The 21,202-nt window shown below is 36.7% G+C and overlaps 1 protein-coding gene across 1 annotated transcript in view; it reads right to left on the bottom strand.

Moving 5' to 3' along the window:
* The window catches only part of FOCAD (focadhesin), a 92,327-nt gene that overhangs the window by 37,409 nt on the left and 33,716 nt on the right, over positions 1-21,202 (bottom strand). The window contains exons 12-21 of the mRNA XM_027634639.1: positions 18,986-19,090; positions 18,476-18,577; positions 17,206-17,336; positions 15,592-15,718; positions 9,300-9,434; positions 8,894-8,944; positions 8,190-8,273; positions 6,676-6,808; positions 3,282-3,470; positions 2,908-3,029 (exon numbers count right to left, since the gene is read on the bottom strand). Coding sequence (XP_027490440.1) covers positions 2,908-3,029; positions 3,282-3,470; positions 6,676-6,808; positions 8,190-8,273; positions 8,894-8,944; positions 9,300-9,434; positions 15,592-15,718; positions 17,206-17,336; positions 18,476-18,577; positions 18,986-19,090 — 1,179 coding nt within the window. The remainder of the gene's footprint in view (positions 1-2,907; positions 3,030-3,281; positions 3,471-6,675; positions 6,809-8,189; positions 8,274-8,893; positions 8,945-9,299; positions 9,435-15,591; positions 15,719-17,205; positions 17,337-18,475; positions 18,578-18,985; positions 19,091-21,202) is intronic.

Below are 21,202 nucleotides of genomic sequence, written 5' to 3'. Positions count from 1 at the left end.
AAATACCTGCTTAATACGCTGTGTTGAACTCTGAAGAAATTACTTTACAAAAACACATTAATTTCTATAGCCAATGTAGGAAAAAGACAGGCCTAGTTCCTACTAACCCAATTTCCTTCTACCAGCACAGCTATTTGGCAGCTTTATAGCTTAGGCTCTCTGGTTTTACTGTTAAACTCTGCTCCCCAGAAGAACACTGAGGACTAAGCAAATACTACGGCATGAAATTTAGTCCGATGAGCCCAGGGACTGGCTTCTCATCTAGACAAAGGCCCAAACACCTTTTTTCTCACAACCCTGACTCCAACTGTCTCTATGTACTTGCTTTTTTTGCAAGAAAAAACTTTGTCTTTAAAAGCAGTGTAAACTGAGAACAGAAATACTGATTCTTGATCACGATTTTATAATTATTGTAGATTTTCAATTAAAGGGTGCAATTAGCACTGTCTGAAAATATTTTGTGTTTAGGTTTATATTTTAAACATATTTGGATTTATTTCTAGTTTTACTAGAAAATCAACTGACCTGGTAAAGTACTGAGATACTTAGTAAAAATATTTCTGTCTCCAGCCATTGGTACATATTCACTAATTTTATCCAGTTCACCACATTCAATAAAACACCCATATTTTGTCCAGCAAAGCATTTTACGGTTGTGTTTCTACGAAGGTAGCTTGTTTGCACAAAAAAAGTCATTTTTTGATGTGCTGCTGGATTTTATAATCACTGTTAGTACACACAAGTAAATTTATATTTTGTTTTCCAGAGATTTTATTTGGTGTTTTAGCAGGGCAATAGGCAAATGTTTATAACGTAGTTTAGAACTGATCCTTATCCCACTGTAATTCAACTCATATAAAACTTTCATACACGCCTTTTATTGTAATGCAATTAAATATGCTTTTCTCCAGAACCTCTGGTCCTGAACCCTGGTCCCACTGAATGAAGCAATTACATAAACCGCAAAGATCTTCTTTCTGGATACTGTGGAAGCCCCAGCTTCATTAATACCTCATTACTCTACATCTGTTCCCTTGACATACTCTGACATATCCCTGTGGAATTCCCCTGGTGCTCTCCACTGAAGAACCAAATAGTTAGAAAACAATCTAAAACATTCATTTACACTCTTGTGATGATGAGGGGTATTATCTTCAGTTTCTGCTTTCATTCTTTAGCAGTAAAGACGTCAAGATGGAAAACACCTATTAAATCTGCATACACAGTTAGATACCTTGAGATCTGTGTTCAAAAGTGGTGTTTGGGTTTTTTATTTTTCTAGTTTAAGAGAAGAAATTGACATACGAAGTATGTCATAATCTTGCTGACACTGACTTTGTAACACAGCACCAGAGATGGATTTCTATACCCCAGTCCAATGGGTGCAGACTGGCTTTTGTCCTTGTACCACCTGGTTTAACTTCCACTGGAGTCCACGTGGTATTTCTGTGTCTACAAGATATGATTATTACTTTTTGTGGTTTTTCAGTCCTGAAGGACCAGAATGACTACGCTGTTGTGTGGAAGGTAAAGATTCGATGTGTATGCTAGCAAATGGAAATGTTTGAGTGATGGTACAGAGTGGGAAGATTGCACTAGGCAGAAGCAGCCAATTTCAGCATGGCACACATTCACATCACTTGACTGGAAACTTCAGGTAAACTCTGCCACAGATAGGTTTGTTAGAGAGGGAACTGGTTTTCTTGCTTCAAAACATCTGAGGAAGTTAACTAGTATAATCACAGCGTGAACATGCAGGAAAAGGGACCTGAGAGCAAAGCCCAGAGAGAGCCTTGAAGATGCATCACAAGATCAGAACATAGCCCCTGCACATTATCCATAGTAGACGCATGTGTTCTGCATCAGACTTTCAGTTTATAAACAGAAAACTCTTCAAACCCTGTTGCCACAATCTTCCCACTCAAACCCCATGCTACACTTATTTCCCAATAGAAGGTGTTTGGTGTCAGTGATTTTACCAGCATGACAGAGGAACTACAGAGTAGGTAAGCCCCACATATGTTGGGTGACAGTCACAAACCAAAATCAGGACTCAGATCACTGTCCCAGAGGCTTGTAATTAACCTCTACAGCAATATAAAATGATTGTATTAACAGAATTATTTTATGAACTTCTAAAGAGTTTAACACACTTCCACTTGTAGTAAAAAAAGCTTTCAGTGGCATAAGATTATTTCCCTGAATCCAGTTTAACTACTTGATTTTTTTTCTTTTACTGCTGTTCAAAATTTTCAAAGATCAGCTTTCGTATTAACCATAAAACTATTGTAATTCTAAATTTTCTGAAAGACGCAATTATACAAGCACTTCATTTTCCTTAATGATTAAGTGGGGGCTTATTTCATGCCCTTTTTCCAAAATCACATCAAAAGTAACTGCATGATTTCAGCAGTGTAAGTGTAATAGGTCAGGGAGCTGAAACACTTAAGAGACAGAATAAAATAGCAAGTCTTAGCAAAGTGTAGATGTTGTTTCTCCATGGAGTTCCATCATTGTTCAGACCTGCTATTCATCTACAATTGGATACACACAACAGGTGTGTAACAGGCAGGAATAGTAGTCTGCAAGGCAGATAAAGACAAAGGTCACCTTCTGTTTGTTCTTCTGATTTTTAGAAGAGGCACTTCAAGAGTGAACATTTAAAAAAGAAGTATTCACACGTTCAACTCAAGTTAGTCAAGCTGGGTGACCATGGTAACACTAGGTTGATGGTTGGACTCGATGATTCTAGTTCTCCCTCACAGGAAGCTTAGTTAATTATGATACATTCATACATGCCATTGCTACCTGATACTAATAGCTAATTAGCATAAACAAATGAGGGAGTAAGGGAGGGAAGGAGGTGTAATACTTTTGGAAAGTGAAGAAAAGCCAGCAACAACTTACCTCATGAATGAGGGCGACCAACATTTGCTGGAAACTGCGCCCTCTGCTAACCAGAAATCTATTAATAGGCTTGCCATCTTTGCCCATATGGACTGGAAGGTCATAACACAGCAACATGCCAGCTTAAAGTGGGAGGGAAGGGGAAAAGAAAGGTCAATGCCAATACTTGCACTAATAGTTCAGAAGTCTTGCAAAAGTCAGGGGAGAATCCAAAGCAAAGTTAACTTAATAAAGCCAACAATTCAAAAGCATATGCAAGCATATCCAAGTGGCATAAGACACCATTGTTCTAAAACTGATTCACCTTCAGATTCAGAGAAATCTTTGGGTCAAAGCATGAATACCTGTCTAACTTCAAGAAAGTCATAGCTTACCCGCAAGGCCTGGTGTCATGCCTGGTTGCCTGTTCCTCTCATACATCTTCAGCAAGAAGTTTGGAACACCTGCCACTGTCTTCCCCTGGTCTGAGCATGTCGTCCCTCCTCTCAGGGCAGAATGATACACACCACGGGGCATGTTGGTCATCTCCTGTTTCACCAGTGATGTTGCAAACTCTTCAAATGCTTGATGAAGTGCAGTGCAATGAAGAGAAAGGCAAGAGACTGTCAGAGCCTGATGGCTGAGAGACATAACTAACCCTGGAAAACCCAAAATGAAATCAGTGCTTCTTTCCCACTTCAACTTTATAGTGGAGCAGCAGTCTAAATTTGATGTAGTAGCAAGCGTACCTACATCCAGGGATTTTTTTCCTCCACCTGTAATTCCAATGAAGTGGGGATATAGCAATGCTGAAAATCACGGGAGGCTGCTGAAAATAAGAAATGTGAGGAATTCCAGTAAAAAACTACTTTATTCAAAGCTGACTTAAGTATTTTCAAGGCTGGGAAGGAAAACAGCTCTAACTATTCCATGAGCTCTTGACTAAATTCTTTTACTGATACACCAGTAACAGCAGCACATGCTGACAGAAGGACAACGATAAATAGAACTGATGTTGAGCAACACAGTGAAGAACACTGTCTCTAAACCAGGTTGTTCTTAAAGAAGAAGCACAATGCAAAGAGGGTAGATGCAGAAAGAGTGTGTATATGCAAATAGGGGATACAGATAGAAGTATGACCTCAATTTCTTTTAATATAGCAGTACAAATTTTTATTAGGTTCTGTGCTTTCAAGCTATGCACTTTATAGCCTAACCAGGTTTAAAATTATACAGAATTAATATCAAGTTATCGTCAATTTGTGCAGTCAATCTGAAGCAGCCTCTAGAGGTACACATTGGGAAAAACGGGTCATATTTCTGTACGTACATAGATATGACTGCATAGTGTTTGTTACCACATCACAACTGAGACCCAACACTGTACCAGCATATCTTGCAAACATGATAAGGCTCTTAGTGCTTTCACTAATGAGTTTTAAGGGGATTATAAGAACTGTTACACATTAGGCTTGAAACTTTGGTCAATTTCATAAATCCCATGCAGTCTTGCTTTGCCTAGGAACTAGAAGCATTCATTCATCCTTTCCAAGTTCAAGAAACACCCATGTCATCTTGGAATAAAACAGTTGTATACTTAAACTTTCTCGTACTTTGTATCTTCAGCAAGTTCTCTTGATTTTCAGCAATGTTCTTTCCCATTTCAACTCCATAGTGGAGTTGCAGTATCAATCCAATATGTTTTTGTAGCCTGTCAGGAAGGGCATTCTCCACCTATATTGCCAATACTCTTCAAACAAAACGTGCAGAATGAATTTAGCAATTTTCACTACAGTGATAATAGACAGAAACTCTTTGTACCCAATGCTTTATTGGAAGAGTATATACTTATTGACATGAAAACACTACCCACCCACCTGTCTGTGATTTTCATAAAAAAACTTTTTTGTTTAGGGTAGCTACAACAATATAAGAGAAATTCACTGAAAGTGGGAGTTATTTCTCTTCTGGAAACCATGCATATTGACAGAGACAACATAGTACAGGTAGTAGTATGTCATTGCTGTCATATTACTGCACTTACTGATTATGCCAAAGGACTTAATATTTCCAAGCCATTCAAAAGCAATTCTTCAGGCAGGACACAACCCAAAGCTCTAGACTGGCAGGTAAAACTCAAACTACAAAATCTGGATATGTTTAGTGAAACAACTAGATGTGCAGCAAATGCAAGAATATTTTAATGTTTGAAATCAATCTGAAGGTAAAAAAAGACAACAAACATCACAGCAACAAAACTAGTAGTAGTAGTAGTAGTAGTAGTAGTAGTAGTAGTAAAAACAACAACAATAATATCAAGTTTATAGTCCTTTATATGGCATTATTTTTAATTCTCTGACTACCAGGTTTGAGACACATCTCAGGCATCCAGAATGAAAAACTACTAAAGTAAAAAAATTAAGGCTGTTATAACCCTTGTGATATCCTGTGCACTCCAATGCTTCAAAACAATATGAAAACTGAAATCAGTTTTAAAGGAGTTTGAGAGAAAATGACACACATTCAGCTCCCATAGAACAGAGACTTCGTGACTCTCAGGCCTGTCTTGGACAATGTCTCATGAATCCAGTTTCATACTCTTTCACTGGAGCAATTAAATCACAACAATCACTCCTGCCAGTCCTAAAGCTTTTGCTCAACTTTTGTTCTGCTCTCTGTGTTAACTATCAGCATTAGAAGACACCTCTTAAGGAGAAACTATTCACTGAATGTCTGGATTCAAGTATATTTTGATACCAGTCTGTGGTAGCTGCATCTTTGTATTCATTCTGTTCACTTTAAAATCCATTTTGGCTTCCCATCTTCCTAGGAAGTTGGCTATCTGAGTACTCATTGCTCAGCTTGCATTTTCTGTCAAGATACATCACTCTCCTTCATTGAAGTAAGTTATATCACTCTTCCCACAAAGCTTCCAGGACTTAGTAGTTAGACTCTCCAGGTGAGGCTGCATATACTCCAGATGCCAATGCATGCAGAGTTTGATGAATGGATCTTTTTAGGTGTCCCCACTGGGGGAAAATACTACAAAACACTACTACTATCTCATGGCAATGTTTATAGGCTGCAATCACACATCAAGATCCTAGGCATTCTACTAAGAATTAAAGAACAATGACTATGTCCCAGCACAACATCTCAATCTTGTACATGGAAGTGAAAGTACTTTCAGCATTTCTGAAAGTAATCAAGTGAACAGCTAAACTCTCAAATACTGAAGGAGATTCAACTGCACAGGTTTCAGAACAAGTGCATCAACCAGTCATCTGTTGATGCATACTTCAATATCAATATGCATCCCTACAATTAGGATTTAGGCATAGCACTAACGTTTCATCAATTAAGCAGATTTTGTAAACAGCATTGTTTTCATGTCATTAATACTCTGTTTAAAAAACATTTTTTAATTCAGTCTGTGCTGGGCTAAAATACAGAGCTGCCTTTTAAAACATCTGCTCATTCCTCTCTGTTGAAGTCATGGGTACTTGAAGTAAATAACATGAAACTGGCTTTCCCTGTAGGACAGATAAGAGTTTTTTAATTGTAAGCATTTTTCCCCACCATCAGGACCTCTGACGCACCATCTTCCTAAAAATGGGTTATGGGCTTTATTTTCCTCCAAACTTTTACATTTTTTTTCTGTCATTTGTTAAGAAACAAATAAAAAGGCAGCACTTTAACATGACACTCCATTATAAAAGAGTCACATGTCTGTACAGTTACTGTGATTATATATCTGCAAAGTAACCTCAAATACTGGATATATTATACCTCCTAAAACAGAAGCTGGTGTTAGAGACAACAGTTTGATATATGAAGAACCCGGAACAAAAAGATTAGCCTCCTGCTCCTCTTCATCTTCATTCATGTCTGTTTCCTTCAGCAAGTAAACTTCTGGTCGTGCCTGCAGGATTTAACAAAAACGAAATGTCACCATAAAGATTCCAAATCCTCATCACCATTCATGATTCCAAGAGTCAAAAATATCAGCTAAATATGAAAAGTTCCCCATTTCATTAATTTCACTCCATTTTACTAATTTGAAGCTGACTGAATAAAAGCTTCTACCTTACTGAAAGGCAACACTGGTGGATAAAAATCACAGGGTATGTAAATCCGCATCAGTAATAGTAAAATTTATCTTGGCACTTACAGACTGAACTAAAATTCATAAAATTTTATTTTCACTCTGATTCTTCTTCAATTTAACAGTGTTTTATACTGGCATTTCAATATACATACAACATTTTTGCTTGATGTTGTTTTTGCATACTAGTTTTCAAAATCTGAAAAACTGCAACATATTTACACTGCTTTTAGTTAAAGCATACTTACTCATTTTCTAATGAGTGTAAAGTACCAACAATACAGAACTATGTACTACTGTGAAAGATTTAGTATTGCAGCAGTGTTTAGACATTTCCCTCATTCTATCTCACAGTCTTCTATGTAAAATATAATTTCATTTGTAAGGTTTATGCTGAAATCTTCCAATGGATTTATATAAATTATTCTTTTTAATTTTAAAATTGTTTATTGCAACCTTTTCATAATAGCCAGTTGCAATATGCAAATGGCGCCTATCTTGTAAATAAAACCTTACAGAAGTATATACTATGCCATAAAATACCAATGTACTACTGAGTACTGCCTAGTCTCTTGAACATTACTTTAAAGAAAAGTCACATAGATGACCTTATGTTCATCTCCTTGTACTCCATTTTGTAAGGTTACTGAGTCAACTGACCAGAAGTTTCAGAGTTTAACAGCAGTCTACATACTTAAATAGCTTTTGAATAAATACCTCAATTCCTTTCTGACTTACTTTATTGACAAAAAAGCAAAATGTTATACAGTAAAAGTTCAGAACAAAAACACATGAAAACATTTCAGCTTAATTCCAAAGACAGCACCCATTTTTTGAATTGACTTACCCATCTCAGGAACAAAAGCACTAAGTGTGAGCATACTGCAATGGATGAAGCACCAATCACAAGATCTGCTTAGTTATGCATTAATAGAAGACCATAAAATTCCCAAAAACTGATGATTTAACTAACAAAATAACTGCTAAGCCCTCACTGAGCTTCATTTGTGCCTTTTCCTGTTCATCAAGACAATACTATCTCATTTCATGAGCAGGAGCTTGTATTCCTCCATGAGGTTCTTCTAGTTGTCTGATAGAGAAGGCACATGGCCTGGTTTCCCTTTCAAGAGGATATAACCCATGTCAGATGGAGGTGTCAGATGTCCTTACTATTTAAACATACAATATGGCTAGCCACCTGTTCAGGAAGATGAAGAATTGTATGTTCTTCAGAGCCAAATGATGACAGTGATTTATAGGCTGAAATGGCTACCAGAGCATCCTAGAAAATTAATAATAAGAAAAAGAAGATCAGAAACACAGCATATGCTATTGTTACCTACTGGAAACTCCACATACAAAGAGCTTATCAAGTAACTACTGAATGCTGATAAAAAAACCCAATGTTTTTCTGAAGCACACTCTCAATTGCTTACTTTATATATACACAATGCAAAGTAGGAAGACCAATTATCTAGGCTTCATAGCAAGCATTCTGAGGGTATTTCAGGTAGAAATATACAAGCTGCATTTAAACTAAAACACACTAGTTCCACCAGCCCCATGGTGGTTCATAGTCAAACATTCCCACTGCACTACAATACTCTACAAAAGAATTGAGTTAGTTGCCACAGCAGCATCTTTGTCACGAATGCTTCACCATGTTGAGGCTGAAATCTTCCAGGGGAAGTCAAACTAGTTTGTGTTATAATTATCCTTGGCAGATGTTAGGATCATATTTCATGTGCAGTACACTGCTTCAAAAACAGTGTTAAATGGCCAGCAACAAGCAGAAAACCCTATTCGGAAACGAGATTACTGACACTGTCTTGACAGAAAAGTACAAAACTTAATAACCAGTTGCTGACACCAGAAATCAACATTTTCAGTTGTATCACCTACCTTGTTCTGTGTGTTGTTCCAGAGGAAGCTGATAACTTGGGCTTTGAATTTCTATAAAAGAAAACAAAATATGCATTTATGTTTTCTTTAACTAAATAAGCAGTTGAAATAGGGGCAGTTACCTGAAACAAACTGCTGCCACATCAACATGCACTGAGCTATAAAAAAGGGTACAGGTTTGAACTCCAGACATGTTCACCTGTCCTCACATTCTGGGAGAGGGAAACCACAGATTAACCTTGCACTGGAATTCCTTGCATATTTCCCAGGACTCACTAATGCAAGCAAAAATTGTGAAACTGTATGGAATGTGCATTATGATAAATTAAAAACAAGCAGGCTCATTTAAAAGTTATATACAAAGATATAATAAAAGAAAGACTCACCTTAGTCCATGAGTACATACCTCAAATTCATTTGTATTCACTGTTAATGAGGGAACCAGGGCAAACAATTCATTCAGAGCTTTTAAAATGAGGGGTCTTGTATCACAACTCAGCTTTGGCGACAGCGCACTCCATGTAGAACGGATGCAAACAACCTGAAAGGAAAGTGGGAGACACCATTACTAACAGCAATCCCAACTCGACTTAAAATTTCTTTCCAGTGCTTGTCCTCACTCTTCCTACTCGGAGAACAGGAATATAGTTAATAAACATAAAAATAGCAAGCATGTTAAAAATTCACTTGTTTATCAATTGACATAATGCAGTAAATACTGCATAATACTTCACCAGAGAAAGCACCTCTCAGTAGGAATATGCAATATTATGTGTTATGCAAAATTATATGTTAGCAATATGCAAAGGTGTAGTAGATGTATCTTCACACAACACTACTGCTCTACTTAACTTTGTCAAATTAGCTTAAAAAGCAAGTTGTTTCTCAGAATCCAACAGGAGGAAAGCAGAGGAAGCAACAGAGTAAAATATTTCCCCTGGAAGCCCTCCAAATGAAATTGCTTTAATCTTTAAAAAAAGTCAAAGCCAACAAAATTTGCAGAACAAATGAAAAGTGTAAAACTTCAGGAATCCAGAAGTCACTGGAAACTGTCAAGCTACAATAAACACTAAACACTAATTCCTAATACTGAACTGCTATCTAGCTATTCAGAACAACTTTTATAAAAGTGAAAATAATGAATAAACATTTACACTATATCTACAGCACAGTAGTGCTACATAATCGGTCCTACATAGCTCTTCCTGGGTACAACACAGGCCTCACTCAGCTTATTTTCACCTTTAAAGATCTGCATGACAGTTCAACAAACACTGAGTACATTTTGTATTTCTAGGCACTGAAAAAAGTCTAGAAGATGATCAGTCAATGGTACAGTTCTAGCTGTAGAACTGTACAGAATTCACAAAAAGCAGTCAAGTACCACAGGAATGTTGACTAGACACATTATTGGTACTAAAACTTTCTCCTTTTTTCCGTGAGATATTTTCAGTTGCCTGTGCTTTCTCTTCGTAAGGAACTATGTAATTTAGTGGAAAATTAAGTAATTTCCATGCAGTATTTCATCAAACCTCATGTTGCTACCTGTGGAGGACTTCTCAGATTTTTGTCACCACACCTAGAATAATTCTGTCTATAATTTATCTGTTGTTACTACTTGTCTTTCAGATTTCAGGTTCCATGGCAACAAAAAGAGTACCAAACAGGAAAAGATACAAAACAAAGAAACAACCCCCTTCCCAACAAATAAAACCAAAACCCCCAAGAAACTACTTCTCTCTTCACCCCACTCCCATCCACCCCCCAAAACTCAGTCTTTTAAAGGGAAAAACATACCAGAACTGCAAATCAAACCCCTTCTTTAAACAATCTGAGCAAATGCCATGAAAGTTTCTTTCAGCTGTATGAAATTAAAACAAAGCAACAAAAAACTAAGACATAGAGAAACAGAAATTGATCTAAGAAAGGAAATCAAATAAAGATATGTTTATGAAGATATTCCACAAAGGCACTAAGAAGGATAGTATTATTCTGCACTGAAAAAACAGAATGCTTGGTATCCCTGAGTGCAGGTAATTGCCAAATTAAGCAGTCACTTAAGTGCCTGCAAAACACATTTTAGAGTGTAGTTTAAAAAGCTGAATCCATTTCAAGTTGAACTCATTTCAAGAATAGCAAACCCATTAGTGTGTTTCTATGGTAACGATCACTGACAGCTAGAAAGACCTCATCTGATAAGTTCCAAGTGAAAATGATACCTCTCTTTCACTGCTTTCAAAACACACTGTTTGCAAGGATAAGAAAAAAGCTCTTCCAGTGTTCAGAAAGATAGACACACCTATTAGCACTTACTAAACTATCTAGAAATATTAAGTTTGTAATGAGTTAGTTCTCTGGAAAGAGAAAATACACTGTGTATTAACATGTGGAGAAACAAAGTTGTATATTCATGGGGTCCCATCTGATATGGTAATTTAGGAAGACTAACAAATCATTAGCCAGTCAAGAAAGTTTCAATTCATTCTCCAACTTCAGCTAACGGGTAAAAAAAAGGCCATAAAAAAAATCACCAGCATTCTAACAGAAGTTTCAGATTTATCAGATATGCATACCACACAGATGAAGCTAGTGAAATCTAAAGGAACAACATACAGCATGCCTTTTATCAACTACATTGAAACAACATATTGGTTTTAGACCACGTGTATTTGGCATGCCAAAAACACTGGCCTTTCATTAAGTCAAGCAGAATCAATAGTGTTACAATAATCATGATACCTTATACGATATTCAACTAACAATTGTTTTCCACACATATCACATAAGCATCATACAAACTAAGTACAGTATCACTGCCATACAGGATCTACTACTTTGCTGACTAAATGGTATTTCAGTGTTTTTGTCAATATCAAAATATTTTCACTACAGAATCAATTTTAACAATTTTCTTTTCTTTCACAAACAGAAAGGATTTATTTTCTTTACTGCATGTAAAAAGTATTCATACTAATAGCAAAGATTATAGTAAAATTCTACTGATTTGAAATCTCTTGATATATGCCTTTCTTGAGAAGTAGAAGTCCAGCAGAAATTCAATTTTTCTACTGGCTAAAGGAAACAGCTCAAGTTTCTTCGGCTAAAGAAACCAACTCAACACAAAAAAACCCTTTCTTTTAGAATACAGCTATAAACAGTTTGGTGGGTCTCAAGCTACAGGTCTGAGCTAGCTTCAACCCACATACTGCTTCCTGGGTACTGGGGATACTCAGCATCATGACAGTGAGCAGATAACAGAGACCAGCAACGGGAATCACATTGGTACTGTGACTGAACTCTACACCTCAATTGCTATATTTTGCGAAGTGTAACTTATATTTGTATTGTGATTTCGGTATATTTTGTATCACTCTGCTGAATTAGAAATTCTGTGTAACAACTATCTTCAAATAAGTAAGTTTGATATACATTACATCCTTCAAGCACACAATATCTAAAATAACCTGGTCAGAGAGTATTGAACTCTGACACACACTGTGATTATTATAAATTATGCTGATTGCCCCGTGAACTGAGTGGATAAATATGATCTAGAAACAGTTTAGAGTAAATAAACCATCTTCTCTTCAAAACACATTTTGCCCAATACACCAAAACCAGCTGACATGACAAAGTGATCGTGCCACAGAGGCAGAAAGAAGCACTGCTATTAATCCTGAGGATTAACAGCCAAATCACTCCTCAATGCCATTTTCACAGAAAAATAGTTTGGTCATGATTGCTATGTCTACAGAGTATGTACTCATTCAAATGCAAAGTGCTTACATTGAAATTTCAGCTACAAAATGGAAATTGTTTTTGTGGACTACACGAGCAGCTGTCTAGTTTATGCTAACAGATTTTAAGTACTTGGAGCACAGATTTGCTTAATTTATTTTGTGTCTTCAAAACAGGCCAGTAACGTTCCTAGTCAACTTATTTTACTAACTCATTCCATCCAGGGAAAACCCCTTACCTATACAGAATTCACCCTGGGAGTCTGGCAGCTCCCTTCAACTGCAGATCTGTACAGGTAAGGAACTGTACCCACATTACTGGCTAAAGAATTCGGACAGAAATTATGATGTTAACTATATACAAGACCAATGATATCAAGTAAGTCAAAAAGAGAACAAGGAGTAAATCAGACCAGAGAAAGAGAAACTGGCAGAGACTTGAGCCCAAGAAGTAACGATACTCCGATTGTGTCTCAGCACAAACCCATCATTTCAAGAGTACAGTTTTTAAATGTACACTGTTTAAACAACATTCAGCTTTGTGATTCCTTCAAAATGTCAGTCATCATTATTTGTTCTCGCAAACTTTCCAGTTCATTATATTACTCCGATATGCTGGTTTCTTTCTGATCAGTATAACAAACAGATATGGACTTAGGGAATAAACAGTAAAAAACCACTTCCTCAAAAAGCCTGGAAAGGGGATTTAAATACTATACTTAACAATTTTATTCTTGAGTGTTTCTTGGCTGGTACATTGTACTTGATACATGAAATCAATTAGATGCCAGAATAGATAGACTCATATGAAGTACATTGGCTTCTGCTGAAATCACTGGGGAAAAAAACAAACTATATGCCAAGAAATAGGAAATGTGGTCTGGCAAGAACTGTGTGTATTTTAATCTTTGATGTGCAAGTCACTGCGCACTATTCATTAAAGACCCTTTTTTATACCTACCAAAAAAAATCCCCCAAAAACAGAAGGGTAGGGGGAGCATCTAGCCCTTCTTACAAGTCCTACAAAAGCTAAGCTTATGCTCTTAATGCTATTCACATAGGATGCAGTTTGTGTAAAGCCGTTACCTTTATACAAAACAATTACTGTAGTCTACAAAATGGAAAACTATTCTTCCACAACAGTCAACCGAAAAATGTTACAGTACATTTTATTATAGCATTGTTTTTATGAAAGTGTCTGAGACATTCAGAACTCAACTGTGACAAAGCCACATGGTGTATATGGTTCCATCATGAACTAAGTCAACACTAAATATATGAAAACACAATTTGTTATTCTAGTGCAGAAGCCGACTGAAAATTAGGTGCTCTCTAAAATTCTACATCTAAGCAACTGTACATGGAAAAGCTGAGAGATTAGATCTCTTTCCCTTAAGTCAGTGGCAGAAACAGAAAACACCAAAACAAAACCAACCTCTATAATTATGTCCTTTCTGCACTGCAAACTGGAGTCTAAATATTAAATAAGGGACAGACTACATTACTTAACCCAAATGGTTACCCAGCTTACCAAACCACAAAAGAATTCTCTGTTAAAGTTTCAGTATAGTTAGGTAGCAGATCTGGTCTCCCAGAACATTAGAATATAATGGGGGAAACAAAGCAAATTGAGGAGGGTCCATAAGAATTTCAACAGGAAAAGCTGGTACCAGTCCACAAAGTGATTCTTTCCTTCTTTTCTTTCTTCCTTCCCAAGTACCTGGAGTTGTTTTAGTCTTCCAGTTCTCAACAGTGGTACAGTACGTCTATTCTCAAATAAGGCTATTATAGTAAGATGTGACACCTGTCATACACCTAACTCCTGCTTTTTTGCAGGACAAAGTCCTGCCTGGGAAAACAGTGTTTCAATACCAAAACCAGTAGTGATATAATCTATGTGACCTTAAGAAGAGCCAAACTCCACACCAAAAGCAAAGCAAACAAAAAATTACCCTTAATAAGTTGTTTCTTAGTAGTCATTGCCTGAAGATTTTTAACTATATCGAATACTAATGCCTATAGACTGTTGATGATTCACTATGTTGTTTCTGAACCACTGAATGTTTTCAAAGGAACAATGTGGTAATGGCTGGATTTTGTTGGATTGGCCTCACTCCACGGAAAGCGAATTAGTGGATAAATTTAAAATTGCAGTTTGGCAGAGAAATCAAATATTCTTGTAGGATATAATTAGTCCACTAACTCTGATGGCCTGTGTAGTACGCAGTTTGTCAACAGTGTGATTCGCAGCATGTCTATGCTTGCATGATGATGTCTGGGATGTCACTGTGGAAACAAAGAGCCTTGAATCCTAACTCACGGATGTCATAGCATCACAGTACAATCTGGGTTGGAAGAGACTTCAGGATATTTCTAGTCCAACTTCCTGCTCAAAGCAGTGTTACTACAAGATCAGATCCAGTTGCTCAGGGTTGTAACCAAAAGGAATGTGAAAATCTCCAGGGACGGACACAGCACAATCTCTCTGGGCAGCATGTTCCAATGCTTACTTGTCCTTTTCATTAGTAAGTAATGAATGCTTTATAGTAAAACAGAAGCCTCGCAGCTGCAAGTGATTTCACTCCCTATCTGGTACACTCTATGAATGAGACTCAGCAGGGCAGGCCAGTAAGGAGATAAAAAATTACATGATCTGCATACTTTTTGGCTAATCAGAATTATGTGCCCACAATCTTTCTTTTCAAATCTCAAAGAAAGACGCATGGAGGGATGTCTTTGAAACAAACTGTGAAGTTCTGAAGGGCTGATCTGCTGTGGTAGAAGTTCACCGTACAGTTTCCCAGGAACTATTAACTTATGTTGGAAGAGAGGAATTACATTTGTCAGAAGAAAAGGAAATTCTGCAACAATCTAAAGTACTCTTAAAAAAGTCAACTGGGAAAAAAGCCCATGAACCACAAGCAAAACACAAAACACAGGGACAAGCCAATTTAATCTTACCTCAGCCTCACAAAGTGCCTGGAGACCCTGTAGTACTATGGCAGCGGGTGAAGCTTGATCAGGTTTTGTGCATTCATTTAATACCTGGGAAATTGCAGCCAACATGTCTGCTCCATGCTGGTATGGTCTAAAGGAAAAAACATGAAGATAGAAGGTAATATTCATGCATACAAACAAGGAGGATATGACGGACAGCTCTAAATGCTGACACAGAGAATTAGATCAGCAGGCACCAAGTTCCAAATGTAAGATCATCGAGTGGTTAAGTTATGGAAGTTTTTGTCCAAGAATGTTGTGTATGCCAAAAGATTATATCATTGAAGAAGTGACTAAGAATGAAAATGTGCTATTAAAAACACTATTTTATGATTCTTTGCTGCAGTCTTCTGCAAGTAGTCACTACTATGTATTGGTGGAGATTTTGGCACCAAAAGCCTTTTGTCCCTCTTACATCAGATAGCTACGTTTTTCCATTTCTTTTTTTTTGCTGTAACGCCATTTGTCTCGCCTTCAAGTGCCTGCATGGGGCTGCTTGTTAGCCTTTCAGTCTTTTATTATCCATTCAGCTTTTTGGGTTGTGATGGCGGAAGTGTCAAGTGCTGATTCAGCAGTGCCTCATACTATTTCTGTAAGAGTTTGCAGTCAATAGCACCTGGCTAGGTGATTCATATGCATAGAACATTCTGACTTATTCCATTTGCTCTCATTTTCTTCCAAACAATTTCTAAATGCACAAAGAATGTGCGTATGTCTGAACTCTTAACTATACCACTTACCAGGCAAAAAGAATATTACAAATGCATTGAGATTTCTCTCTTGCTTTTCAGTTTTTAAAAATTTCTTGAAAGATGCTGTTTGGCAAAATTGAAGAGGATTGAAGAGGTAAAGGAAAGGGTATTTTCTTTAATAGCTCGCTTTTTAGTTGATGATTAAAAGATCCATGAATCTTCTCAGCTGTCAGTAACTGACCTTCAAGAAGGAAAGTGAAAACTGGAACCCAAGATAAATGACAAAGGGAAAAGATGATATTGTGCACATAAAACCAGAAAGTAAATACTAATGCATTTAAAAAAAATCTTTACAGAAACTGCAAATTATTATCAAGTACTGATATTCATGGATTGTTAGAGCTGGAAAGGTTCAATATATCATCCTGTTAAACTTGCACAATGGTGTTCTGTGGTACCATATCTGAATAAAGACCAGAAATGTGCACATGTTACAAAATGTGCTTTTCAAAAAAACACCCAATCTTTCTTTGAATAGATCAAAAAATACACCATTAGTTGTTTCTTCCATTGTTTTATCTCTCCCTTTTTTCTAATTGGGAAGTGTTATGCCTAAAGTTTCTACCCTGGATCAGTATAGGATACATGTTCTGTTTCAGGATGAAGAACATTTAATTTTCACAGCATGTATATGTGCTTTCTATTAGTCATAATAGAAAACTCCAAACTTACTAGCTGCTCAGATTAGGAGTGGTTGAGTCTGTGTCTCAACTAGGAAAATATTACTATTAATGTCACAAATGTAGGTAAAAATTATTATGCAGCTTTTCCGACCAAAAATTGCTTTCCCTTACAAAGACATATGATGGGTAACACTTGCACTTACCTCTGCCTACATATATCTCTTATACAAGCAGCTTTAGCAATCAGCTTTTCCCATTGAGTATCTTTGTCAACAGACACAGAGGGTATGTCAGACATTGCCAAGAACTTCTGCAACTCTGGGTAAATTCGGTCCTATAAAAGATTCAATCTAAAAATTATCATCATACCTTCAAAACGATTTTCAATTGGCAACACTTCTACATGACTTATAAATACCACTTTTATTGAATAACATATTTTGCTTTTCTTCATTATTGGAATCTAATGCTACAGTGAGCTCTACCTGGTTTTTGCAGACCAAATCTATATTGCTATTTTAAAAAAAACTGAGAAGGAAATTATTGTTATATAACTTGTGCTGGTTTTGGTTGGGGTAGATTTAATTTTCTTCACTGTGGCTCCTATGGGGCTGTGTTTTGGATTTGTGCCAAACACAGGGTTGATAATATAAAGATGTTTTAGTTATTGTTGAGCAGGGCTTACACAGAGTCAAGGCCTTTTCTGCTTTTTGTACTGCCATGCTGGCAAGGAAGTTGGGGGTGCATGGGAAACTGGGAGGAGATAGAGCCGGGATAGGTGACCCCAACCGACCAGAAGGACATTCCAGACCATATGAAATCATGCTCAGTTTATAAAGTGAGGGGAAGAAGAAGGAAGTGAGGGAGTGTTTGGAGTGATGGTGTTTGTCTTCCCAAGTCAGACTTATATGTGATGGGGCACTGCTCTCCTGGAAATGGTTGAACACCTGCCCACCCATGGGAAGCAGTGAATTAACTTGTTTCACTTTGCTTGTGTGCATGGCTTTTGCTTTCCCTATTAAACTGTCTTTATCTTAACCCACGAGTTTTCTGGTTCTTACCCTTCTGATTCTCTCCCCAGTCTCGCTGATGGGGGAGTGAGTGAGTGACTGTGTGGTACTTGGCTGCTGGCTGGGGTTAAGCCACAATACTAAGGTCTTGTTCTTACGGAATATTATGAAAAGCAGAAAGCTGCCCTTCAAAAAAATTTTCTTTCTAATTCTAGCCTGAGACCTCATGAAATGAAAATTTCATGAAAGACATACTATGAAATTTTTCACTAGAACAGAATCAGTATAGGTACCACTTACACCATTTACCTTATAGTCCTGATAATGACATACTAGTATAAGCAATGATCCAAAATTAATTTCCTTCCTTGTTTAGAGGTAATGAAGTTTTTCAACTGGACTTATTATATTGAATAAGTAAAATAACTTATGTAATAGTGAATAACTACAAGAATTTTCTAACCTGTCTTTCCCACAATGACGTCATCAGCCGTGAAGCAATTGCTCTGAGCTTTGGTGTGCTCCCCAGTATGTGTATGGCACGTAGAATCTGAGCTACACAAACCTGAAAGAAATTTTTTAACCAAGTGTCACTGTTATTTTATATGCCCAAGGACAAAGTCTAATCTACAAATAATTATTTTACAACCAAGTACAACAAGGAGGTAATTGTCCAACTGCAATGTCAGAAATAAACTGGAAGTTGTTTTCCAAAAAACTTAAGAATATAACGAGTCCAAGGGCATCTATCTTCTCACGACATATATAATGATGATATAGTATAGACAGTAAAGCAAAATGTACATTTCACTCTAAAACAAATATCATAACCTTTCCAAAGTGCTACAAAGTTACGGTGAAGCTTAAAAATCAGTTACGCAAGCCATGTATTGCTTAGTCTAATTTTTTTTTAATAAATAAATGACGTTTCATTGATACAGTTTTTGTTTTACTAAAAATTTTTCATTCTGACCTTGTGTACACCAAGTGTAGGCAATGTATACAATATATCCCTGTAAAGTGCAGGCTCCAAAGGTCTTCCCAATTTAAATACCAGAACTGGGATAAGATTTGGAACCTAAAATAAAACAAACACAGGACATAAACTGGAATTTGTCAAAATGACACCTTACATAAGACAGTGAACTTGTCAGAACATACCAGCAGGTCCTACAGTTTTTGCTTGTGTACCTTCTTACCACTGTGTGATTAAATCTAATCTTAAATTAAATCTACTCATGATTTCCCACAGTACTTCTTGCTTTTGCCAGAGGCAGTCTTGGGCAACTCTATTTCATCTTACGCTAGTTCTCTAGTTAACAGGCTACTTCCTGCATTCTTCTACATTGCAGCTACATTGGATGACACATATGGCAATCAGAACAAATGACATTCAACATAAATTATAATTAAATCATATTCATAGTCCTTAGATATAAAAGAAATCAAATCTGTTTAAAGACAGCCTACTTAAGCCCACCCTTCATCAGCTGTGATGGGAAGTGCATTTTAAGTCCTGTGTCCACATTAATTTTGTTATGAAGTTTATTCTACAGTAAAGAGACATTAAATGAAAGTTCTACAATGACCCCTATACTAACATCCACTAAACAGATACTAAGTTTGATACACAAAATTCCCAGGAGAAGTCTAAGCCCGTGCTATTGTGAGGCCAGTTACAAGGTATTGTCATTTAAAGTCTACTTGTTTTGAACTGTATATTTCAATTGTAATATCAAGAAAAACCCCAAAATGTTCTGGTACAGCAAAGCTGCTCCTCTCCATCTCCCTCATGGAATGGATAAACAATGCTGGAATTAATTTCAATATTATATTTATACTAAATCTTCATCGGGGTGTAACAGCTCCATGAAGTTGATATGACAATTCGTTAGGTCCCAGTAGGCAGGAAGTGCTTTGGAGTGGGAGGCACACTGCCTGTCAACACTGCCTTCTGCATTCCCCACACTACCAGAGTATGTGGCAGTTAGGTCAAGTCTGTCATTAGCAACCTGAAGAAGGGTTTTCAACATTATGTTTTTTGATTTTAAAACTAATTTGCATCTCAAAAATGATGCTGAAGTTTCTCAACAACTCTCCTTTTTAAAATAAAATTAAACATGCAAGACAAAGTGATATTATTCAAGAAATAATCCTGAGAAGCATTCTCTGTGATTTGGTGGTCTGATTTTTTTTTTTTTCTAAGCTACAGGACAATTGTTCTTCTTCAAAAGCACAAGCTTAGAAAGGATAACAGGTATCAATTCTGGGCTGAATTTTGGAGGAGGGTTGTCCAGTAGACAAGGCAGTGAAATGAGAAGGTGTTTGAAAGCGTTCAGTATTCCGGCATTCCTGGCTCCAGTAAGCAAGACAAAAGTACTGGACAATTCAGACAAATGAAAGGATCAGTTTTTCAGATAAGCACACAAATGTAGCTTATCTGAAAGTTTCTGTATAAGTTTCTGTTTATAAAAGCTATAAAATAAATTTCTCTTGAAAATCAGAAGCACTTAGAATACACAAACTAAGTTTTCAAAAGTTTCATGTATTCTAGAAGGATCCTAACCAATAATTTTCAGTCATGAAGTCTGTCCACAAGACCTGAGTATGACACGATTGGTTCCCTACAGCTCTCTGAAGTTTACATAATCAATCAAACAAACAAAATAGCATCAGGTACCACCTGAGCAAGCCAAATCCAGTTCAATGCATCCTTAAACATGTTTTCTACCCAAATAAAAATGTGGTTTACCTTTTAGTTTTTTTAATGCACTCCCAGACCCCAAATAACATAAAATAATGCACATTCAGATGGATTTCCCAAGATGTCATTTACCACTAAAATAGTTCATTCTAGCAACTGAAAGACCATAAAAGAATGTATGTCTTCTACAGACTCATAATCCTCAAATAACCATAACAGATCTTATGCTACTATTCACTAGTGACCTCTTAGTCAGATAATTTAATTTTTTCCCCTTGCAGCACAGCAACGGTTTCACAGAGTGAAACAACAATTTCTGCACAAGAAAATTCATCCAATTATAAAGACTGTATCAAGTCTATCATTAACAGCATACGTCACAGCAGTCTCCGGAGTGATTTGACTTAATATAGCCTAAGAGCCCATGTTCTACTCTTCATCCTCAGCCTTTAACAAATATTTCCAGACTTCCTTCCACAGTGTTTC

Source organism: Corapipo altera, unplaced genomic scaffold, assembly GCF_003945725.1.
Source record: "Corapipo altera isolate COAL_440 unplaced genomic scaffold, ASM394572v1 61411, whole genome shotgun sequence".
NCBI lineage: Eukaryota > Metazoa > Chordata > Aves > Passeriformes > Pipridae > Corapipo > Corapipo altera.
This window is presented reverse-complemented; position numbering and strand designations above follow the sequence as displayed.